General features: G+C 37.2%; 2 protein-coding genes across 2 annotated transcripts in view; both read right to left on the reverse strand.

Moving 5' to 3' along the window:
- Positions 1–1205, reverse strand: part of LOC134649390 (uncharacterized) — an 85067-nt gene extending 83862 nt beyond the window's left edge. The window contains exon 1 of the mRNA XM_063504130.1: positions 941–1205. Coding sequence (XP_063360200.1) covers positions 941–1011 — 71 coding nt within the window. The 5' untranslated portion in view covers positions 1012–1205. The remainder of the gene's footprint in view (positions 1–940) is intronic.
- Positions 1206–1571: 366 nt separating this feature from the next.
- On the reverse strand, positions 1572–5896 carry LOC134649398 (uncharacterized). The gene is made up of 3 exons (XM_063504147.1): positions 5788–5896; positions 3310–3535; positions 1572–1842 (listed from the first exon to the last, which is right to left on the reverse strand). The coding sequence occupies exons 1-3, from the start codon at positions 5871–5873 to the stop codon at positions 1648–1650; spliced, it is 507 nt and encodes a 168-aa protein (XP_063360217.1). The 5' UTR covers positions 5874–5896; the 3' UTR covers positions 1572–1647.
- Between the last annotated feature and the right edge of the window lie 3349 nt (positions 5897–9245).

Consider the following 9245-nt stretch of genomic DNA (forward strand, 5'->3'; position numbering starts at 1 on the left):
AATAAAGTAGGTACTTACGAAGTACCTACTATTCAGAATTTCGTTGTTTTTTCCTCCTGTTATCTCGGACTGTTAGCGAGTTCCAGAAATATTTGTGAATCAAACTCGTAAATAGATAGGTAAACTTACGCACCTGTAAGTATTAAAGTGTTTAATACCGAGGAAAAGTTTACTATTCGTTTTGGTAGTTTGTATGTTTAACCTACATCAACGGGTAGCTACGACCCGTAGGTATATATATACTTTAATTACGATGTAAGATACGGCTATTCTTTGAACGTCGTACGTCTCAGGTGAGATCATCTTCGTAATGCACATGTAGGTACCTATAAATAACAGGTTTTATATAATACCTATCTTTATTCATTAATTCCGCACTCGTAATTCACCATTGTTTCGTAGCCTTTATTGTAGGTAAAAACATTTTTTCACATAAAATAAAGAGAGAAAATATATCGAAGTAGGTATTTTTGTAATAGCTATATCAAATTTAGGAGTAAAGTAGTGGTCTTTTCAGAGAAGTGGTTGTAGAAGTTGTAAAACATATAGGTGTGGATAAATGATATGCACCGCACGTGAGGTGCATATCATTTATCGACACCTACGCATCTACAAAAAAAAACAAAAATACGGTCGAAATGATAACCTCCTCCTTTTTTTTTAAGTCTGTTATTAAATAGGTAGTAAATTAACGATGGATTTTTTATAATATAACTCAATATGAGCAAAGTAACCGATATAAACAATAAGTCGCGATAGGTAGCATCCGACGGAATAGGTATTATTCAAAATCAACAAGGGAATAGAATATTTATTTCTTATAATATATCAGAAACTCCAGGTTTTTAATTCTGATTAGTTATTACGCATGCACCATAAACAAAACAAGTTTTAGCGGTCAACAGCAGTCACATGTTCGAAATTTAAAATTAGAACTCACCCCGTCTCGCGGTTGTCCAGGGAGTTGTTTGAAGACCGGGGCACCAGGGGTCGGTAGCTCGATCGAGTCATGGTCAACACTAGCAAGGGCTTAAACACTCATACCGTCTATTATCACACGTTAATTGAGCAAACGAAGCGCCTGCCACACGACAAAGTACTGATTAACATTGTTTAGCCAAGCCGCGCAAGTAGCGGGCCGATAACAACTATCTATCACACATCGAGGACGTATATATCTAGGCACTCGGCTACGCGCAAAACAATAACATGACATTAACAATCTAAAAAAACTATTTTGTACCGATGCTCTGAATGGACCGATCAATAATATTAAGTTAGGGTGAAAGCTCGCTGGGAGCCACCACGCCTCCCGGCCGGTTCTGTCAGAGCTTTTGCAATATTTATTACAACGCCATCTGACGCCTAATAGCTGCATTAAAATTTTACCGGCCGCACTCGATGTTTACCACTTTAGTATTCTCACGAGGGGCGCTGATAGTTCGTACTTATTGATTTTCCGTTTAACTCTCTGAAAACAAAGACGTATGTGACGTGGTTTTTTATACATTACCCGTCATTTAGTCCAAAAGTAAAACTTGGAAGTTTTCTAAAAATAAACGAATGTCGAGGTCTATGAAAATTTTATAATGTGCCTAATGATAATAGAAAAATATGTGCTATATTAATTAATAAGTTATTTCAATATTAAATGGTCTTTTTATCTTCGGTTTTATTAGTCTGAGTTTCTTCGGCTGGCTTATTGTCTTCTATAGCTTTATTCTCTTCTGCTTCCTTCTTATCTTGTTCTGTTTTTTCGTCGTGCTCTTTTATCAAGTCATCGAGCTCTTTTTCTGCGTTTACGAGGTCCTCTTCTGTTATATTGAGGTCCGGGAAACGTCTCTGTAAGTAAATTAGGAAAACTGTATATTTTTTTAAATACATTCAACTAGTCATTCATTGACGACTTGTCTGGCCTAGTGAGTAGTGACCCTGCCTGTGAAGTCGCGGTCCTGGGTTCGAATCCCGGTAAGGGCATTTATTATTTGTGTGATGAGCACAGATACTTGTTCCTGAGTCTTGGGTGTTTTCTATGTATTTGTATATTATATATATCGTTGTCTGAGTACCCACAACACAAGCTTTCTTGAGCTTACTGTGGGACTTAGTCAATTTATGTAAGAATGTCCTATAATATTTATTTATTCATTACTTTTGGTTTGAATATAAAAAAGCGGCCAAGTGCGAGTCGGACTCGCCCATGAAGGGTTCCGTATTTAGGCGATTTATGACGTATTAAAAAAAACTACTTACTAGATCTCGTTCAAACCAATTTTCGGTGGAAGTTTACACGGTAATGTACATCATATATTTTTTTTAGTTTTATCATTCTGTTATTTTAGAAGTTACAGGGGGGGGACACACATTTTACCACTTTGGAAGTGTCTCTCGCGCAAACTATTCAGTTTAGAAAATAATAATATTATAAAACCTCACTATAATTTTTGAAGACCTATCCATAGATACCCCACACGTATAGGTTTGCTGAAAAAAAATTTTTGAGTTTCAGTTCTAAGTATAGGGAACCCCAAAAATTTATTGTTTTTTTTCTATTTTTGTGTGAAAATCTTAATGCGGTTCACAGAATACATCTACTTACCAAGTTTCAACAGTATAGTTCTTATAGTTTCGGAGAAAAGTGCCTACCCTACACGCTGGTGCTAGTGCTTCCTACACGGACATACACGGACAGACGGACAGACAGACAGACAGACAGACAGACATGACGAATCAATAAGGGTTCCGTTTTTTGCCATTTGGCTACGGAACCCTAAAAAGATGGATTCTATCGCGTACGTAGGTCAGTCTGAAGAAGAGAAGTGACGAAAACATTATTCAAGCATTTTAAAGTGTTTTCACGATGGTGTTGTGATGACGGACGTTACGTTAGTTATAATTTCGGCAAAGCAGTAGAGTCTGCTGTTACGCTGCATGAGGCACAGCGCCGTTGGTGAACATCGTCTTGACAGGAAGGGATCATATGTAAAAAAAAACCTGGAGTTCTTGCAAAGATTACTGGTTAGTCCGTTGTGAACACTGCGCTGACCAGCCGCAGCATAATCCAGCACATCGCTGTACGTGAACTTTGACTTGATTCTGTATACAGTGTGTAAATCTAATCCTCCTAAGGGACCTATTCCGTTCGATGTTTTTTAAACCATGTTCAAATGGAACAGAATCGCTTTTGCTTTGTTTCGTTCAATTTTCAAACAACGCAAAATCAACTCTATTTCCTACAAATTCGGTTTACATTTTGGATGTTTCGTTTGTATGGTTGGGCCTTAGGAGAGTATAATTATAGACAGATACCTGGAGCTCTTGCAATGATTGCTGTATAGTTTGCTGCTGCTGCCGCATCCGTCTCGGCAGCGTGAACACAGCGCTAAACAGCCGCAGCATGATCCAGCACAGCGCCGTTAGGGCCCCGTACGTGAACATCGACTTCGCCATCGCCCAGAAGTCAACGCCGACCTGCTGTGTCTTCATGTCGATGTTGGTGACTTCGTATAGGTAGTCGTCGTCTTGTGATCTTTTTCTACAAAGATTGGTAATATAATACGTAGGTATGATTAGAGATATGAGCGCGTATCATCATATTCCTAGCTTTGTCTTATTGCCACGGCTTACTTATATGAAATCTCGGGTCCGCACGGCAACCATATTCCGAGAATTGGCGCAAGCACTAATTTTTACGAAAGCGACGGCGATCTAACCTTACAAATTCAACCCAATCTTTCGTCGCTCAAATAGCGCCATTTTTCCATGCCACAAAATTGACTAGGTACATCACGCGGTCTTCCCAATAAATGACGCCTTTGACTTTCTTGGGGTTCAAAGGATGTTCATCCGCTCCACAGCAGGAGAATCACGTTAACACAGGAGTCCATAGGCACGTTATATTCCGTTGGTGGATACTGGATAAGAGTACCTACAGAACTTGCGTAGCCCAGACTTATAGAGACAAAAAAAATCTTACCCGATTCTCACCCTCAACTCTTAACTATCGAACAGGAGTCGCGAACCTTATAATTTACAATTTTTATGGCTTAAAACGAGTTACGTTTGAGCCACGTCATCACGTCAGCTGTCGAGAGTGAAGCGAGCAAGTGTGATGACCCATTTCCCATGGCAATGTCGATGGTCACGAATTATTGATGACGCAGGGGCGGCCAACAGTTGGCGCTTGAGTTTCGACGAAAATAGTCAAGATAGACTTTTTTAACACCTACCACACCTCGCACAGGTAGATAAAGCTAGTTTAACTTTTCGACGCCGTGTCAAACACAAAAGCTGTCACTCACACGCCACGTCATTGAAGTGTCAAAACTGAAATTGAACTTTATGTATATGCACGTAGGTCGATATTGCTGTGTGGTCTGTGACCGATTAATCGGTCTTTGGCATTGGACCTACGGTGCCGATATATCGGTCATTGGCGTCCAAAAGGTTAATGAGCAAACCCCGTTATAGATACTTTTGCCAACTCTTATTTTCAATGAACTGCAACATTGATGACGAGGTTTGTTGATAGTATTGATAGTATTGATAGGTAGACAAAGTATGTTGACATAAAATTAAGCTGTAAGGTAAGGTGGGGTAAGACTATCATACTTGTATGGAATCCTTATACTGTTTGTCTCGCTCCGAGCAAAATAACTATGTTAGTCCTAACCTTACCTTATTGAAACCTTATAGGGATATGTAGGTATACATTCTTACTGAGAAGTTAGTGAAAAGTTAGCGTGGCCAGTGTCTAGTCGTTTTGAAGTTAGGTACCTATACCTAAACTTGACAAATTACTCTTAAGACGTCCTTTCCTTTGAAGGAAATCTTACGATTTATTATGAATATTACAGACAAATGTTATGAACCCATGGAATCGGTAAATCGATATAGGCTAGTAATTACAACCGTGTCGCCCAGCTGACCGCTTAACCGACAAATATTTATTGAATGCGTTGTTATGACACGGCAGTACATTTATACAATATTACTCGTTTATCGCTTTGGATAAAATTTACTCGCTCACACACTTTGCATGTAGAGTAAGGGCTCATTTAGACGGCGCGCGAACTCGTATACGATTTTAGTTACATTGCGGACCATTGAGGTTACAACAAATACAACAATTCAGCCAACCGATAAATAACGCAATGTAATGAAACTCGCATGCGAGTTCTCGTACCGTCTAAATGAGCTTTAATCTAGACCATGTAGAGTCAAATGTCAATCAGCATCAAATGTGGCGCACTCGACTACATTACGTTAAATGTATCAGCGACCAACAGTCAACACTAGGTAACTGGCACTTTTAACCTCTGGCGTCCCACGGTCCGAAGATAATACTACCTAATAAAAAAAAACCGACCAAGTGCAAGTCGGACTCGCGCACGGAGGGCAAAAAACGGTCACCCATCCACGTACTGACCCCGCCCGACGTTGCTTAACTTCGGTCAAAAATCACGTTTGTTGTATGGGAGCCCCACTTAAATCTTTATTTTTTTCTGTTATAGCGGCAACAGAAATACATCATCTGTGAAAATTTCAACTGTCTAGTTATCACGGTTCGTGAGATACAGCCTGGTGTCAGACGGACGGACAGCGGAGTCTTAGTAATAGGGTCCCGTTTTTAACCTTTGGGTACGGAACCCTAAAAATTACCTTCAACGAAATTTAAATCATTGTTAATTGGAACAGAGTTGCTTTTGTTTTGTTTCGTTCGATTAAAACGAAATTTAATTTAAGCCACTTTGTAGAACTTTGGTTTCCCTGCGAATAAGTACTTACTGCTCAAAGTAGAAATAGGATACGGTAAAAAACTGAAGAGCTTTCATGAAACCTAGAAACACAACGGTCCATACTTCCTTGTCCATTGCGCAGTAGTCTTCATGCGACTGGGAATGATTTGCAGGCCATTATTGCTGCTGCGTATAAAAAAATAAAATTAAATAGGAATCAATTATTTCGCAACTCACCTCTACCCGCGACTTTGTCTGCGTAGATGACGTACCTAGAGGCTAGGTTCCTATCCCTATTAGTAGGTACGTGCTCTTGAGGTAGGTACCTAAAGCATTTGAAGGTCTCGCTGATGCATAAATAAAAGTATTATTATATGTAAAATCTGTTTATTTTATACCTTCTTCATATTAGCAATAAAGATTTACAATAAGAAATAAAGACCTTTGCAATAAAGAAAAAAACTGTATTCAACAAAAATATATTATATTAGCGCATCTATCTAGCATAAGTTCGCACGACTGAGTTGCGACAATTATATAAAAATCTCTGATAGGTATAGGTATAGTAAGTTAAGATAGAGATGAGATATAATGTAATTTTGTAATGTTAAAAGTAGTGTTTCATGTTTATATTTTTGTTCTGGTAATAATGATAAATAAATGTACTTATTTTTCACAATTCTTTCATCTTATAGGACTGGGCTGGACTAAACAGGCCATTCTGTAATGTTAAAAAATAGCTACCCAACAATATTGTATCACTACACTTTATAAAACAAACAAATGTTCGCGTTAAACTCAAAAACTACTTGGACTTTATACGTGAACGGTAAAAATGTTCTGTTTATCCCTTTGAATGCCACCTTGAACCTTGTCGGAATGCACTAAGGTTGATATTGGCCTGTAGCCGCGCGCGTCATTTGACGTCTTTTGCGATCAAAGAGTAATCAGTCAGTTATTATGATGGTTCAATTAGCTGTATATTTCGTCATTGGGTAGCCAGTACTATTTTTAAAACACAATACAAAACTTGCTGCTTTTGAGCTGGTCTTTAAACCACAGTAGTTGAGTATTTAAACAATTTCCAACGATATAATAAATGTAATTTGGTTTTCAATTACCATAACACTAAATAAAAATATCAGTTTTGATTCGAAACTCTTAGAAAAAGTTGCCTTTCAAACTAAACACTATAAACATATATAATGTATGGACAGAAAAATTGTATATCACTGCCCATTCGTTTTATAGCACTATATATGAAGTTTCTACTAAATTAAAAATAATCACCAAAATATCTAGTCTTTTTCAATTAAATAAACCAGATGACAATGAGCATGTTTTAAAGACAAATTTTACTGGAATATGATAATTATGTTCTTCAATTACGCAAATCGCAGCCAAACAATAATTTACAATTTTATACCAATTGTGTAAGATGATTACGGGAATATTTGAATGATTTTAAGGAATACCTTTGCTTTAAGGTTCAAATTGACAGGTGCGCTTCATTTACCTAATATCATTCGAACATTATACAACAACTGCCTCACAACAAAATTGAACTGAATATAAAAATAAATGTGACATCATTTACCTACAATAAATCTAGCATTGGATCTAAATTTCTCTTACAAAGTGAGATATAAAAACTACTAAAATTCATTCGAGTTAAGAAAACATTTAATATCATAGTATTTTTACTAGACGTTCACTTTTTACGATTCCTGAGATGTCTCGCAATCATACAAAAACTTAAGCACTAATCCATCTTTCTTGCATTTAATCCAGCTTATTTACCTATCACCAAATACTAGTTTTTTTTCGGGAGATTTCACAGGCATAATAACATTTGAAAAATATATATAAAGATAATGTTAAGATAGCAATCACTGATAAATTGCAACCTTCGACCTTCCATTGAAACAACTTCATAACACTTCGTTATTCTTTTTTTGCAATTAGTGAGTTTTGCTTGTCAGTATGTTTAGTATCGTCAGGTGACAAGCAAAAGTCACTAAGTACCACCACAAGTTCATAGCCATAGTAAACCATATTAGTAGGAAAAGAAGGTTGATTTTTGTTTAAATATTTTATAGTAATTAGTGACTTTTGCTTGTCGCCTGACGATATGCTAGTATTACAACCCCAGAAAGGATGTACTGTTACTCACAAAACTTGTTTGCCAGGCTTTCTTCTCGAGTACATTTTGTACTAAAATGCGCGAGCGAAGCATTCGTGGCACATTCGCCAGGTCTGGATGGACCTTTAGGGCCGGTACAGACTGACTGTAACTTGTATGGGAACCGTTGAAGTTGGCGTGTAGTTCTGATACACTGCAAGGTTGCAGTAAGTCTGTATCAGCCCTTAGATATTTGCACTTGAAATACCATAATGAGTTTGGCCGTGGATCGGGCCTATATTAAATATGAATGTTCGAAGCGAGGAATCAATAATCTATTCTTTAATACTATCAAGGCTAGAAATTGCATCTAACAAGGCAAACAGTCAAGCGAAGGCTGATATCGTTACTACTTTGAAAAAATCTCGTATTTCGCGCGGCTACTCAAAGTTAAAACGGAGTAACTCTGTATGTATCCCATTAATCCGATGCATAATTATAAGACAAAGGATTAGACGTTCGGAGCCAGTTACAAATCGAAAGACTACCTATAGCACATTTTTAGGGTTCCGTAGCCAAATGGCAAAAAACGGAACCCTTATAGATTCGTCATGTCTGTCTGTCTGTCCGTCTGTCCGTCTGTCTGTCCGTCCGTATGTCACAGCCACTTTTCTCCGAAACTATAAGAACTATACTGTTGAAACTTGGTAAGTAGATGTATTCTGTGAACCGCATTAAGATTTTCACACAAAAATAGAAAAAAAACAATAAATTTTTGGGGTTCCCCATACTTCGAACTGAAACTCAAAAATTTTTTTTTCATCAAACCCATACGTGTGGGGTATCTATGGATAGGTCTTCAAAAATGATATTGAGGTTTCTAATATCATTTTTTTCTAAACTGAATAGTTTGCGCGAGAGACACTTCCAAAGTGGTAAAATGTGTGTCCCCCCCCCTGTAACTTCTAAAATAAGAGAATGATAAAACTAAAAAAAATATATGATGTACATTACCATGTAAACTTCCACCGAAAATTGGTTTGAACGAGATCTAGTAAGTAGTTTTTTTTAATACGTCATAAATCGCCTAAATACGGAACCCTTCATGGGCGAGTCCGACTCGCACTTGGCCGCTTTTTCTTTTGATTGACAGAACAAGATACGAGCTTTTTTCAAAGTATTCTTGATATGTAAGTACTCACCAACTACGCGGAAAAGGTTATTCATTATATTGTATATTTATTTACAGCTTTTTTGTTTAGGTAATATTGGGCATAACAACTGAGAATGATCAATTTTTAATTTTACAGATTAATTTAATACGTAATTGAAATAAATCATCTTGTTCACAGAGTCTAATATTTCAGTTTTAAAATGTAATAAAA

The sequence above is a fragment of the Cydia amplana genome, chromosome 7 (assembly GCF_948474715.1).
Source record: "Cydia amplana chromosome 7, ilCydAmpl1.1, whole genome shotgun sequence".
Taxonomy (NCBI): domain Eukaryota; kingdom Metazoa; phylum Arthropoda; class Insecta; order Lepidoptera; family Tortricidae; genus Cydia; species Cydia amplana.

Excerpts from the sequence above, each read along its gene's own strand:
- LOC134649398 (XM_063504147.1), bottom strand. The coding sequence starts at position 5,873 with ATGGACAAGGAAGTATGGACCGTTGTGTTTCTAGGTTTCATGAAAGCT. Across the intron at positions 3,536-5,787 it reads TCCTATTTCTACTTTGAGCA|AAAAAGATCACAAGACGACG; the intron begins GTAAGTACTTAT and ends CAATCTTTGTAG. Across the intron at positions 1,843-3,309 it reads AATCATTGCAAGAGCTCCAG|AGACGTTTCCCGGACCTCAA; the intron begins GTATCTGTCTAT and ends ATTTACTTACAG.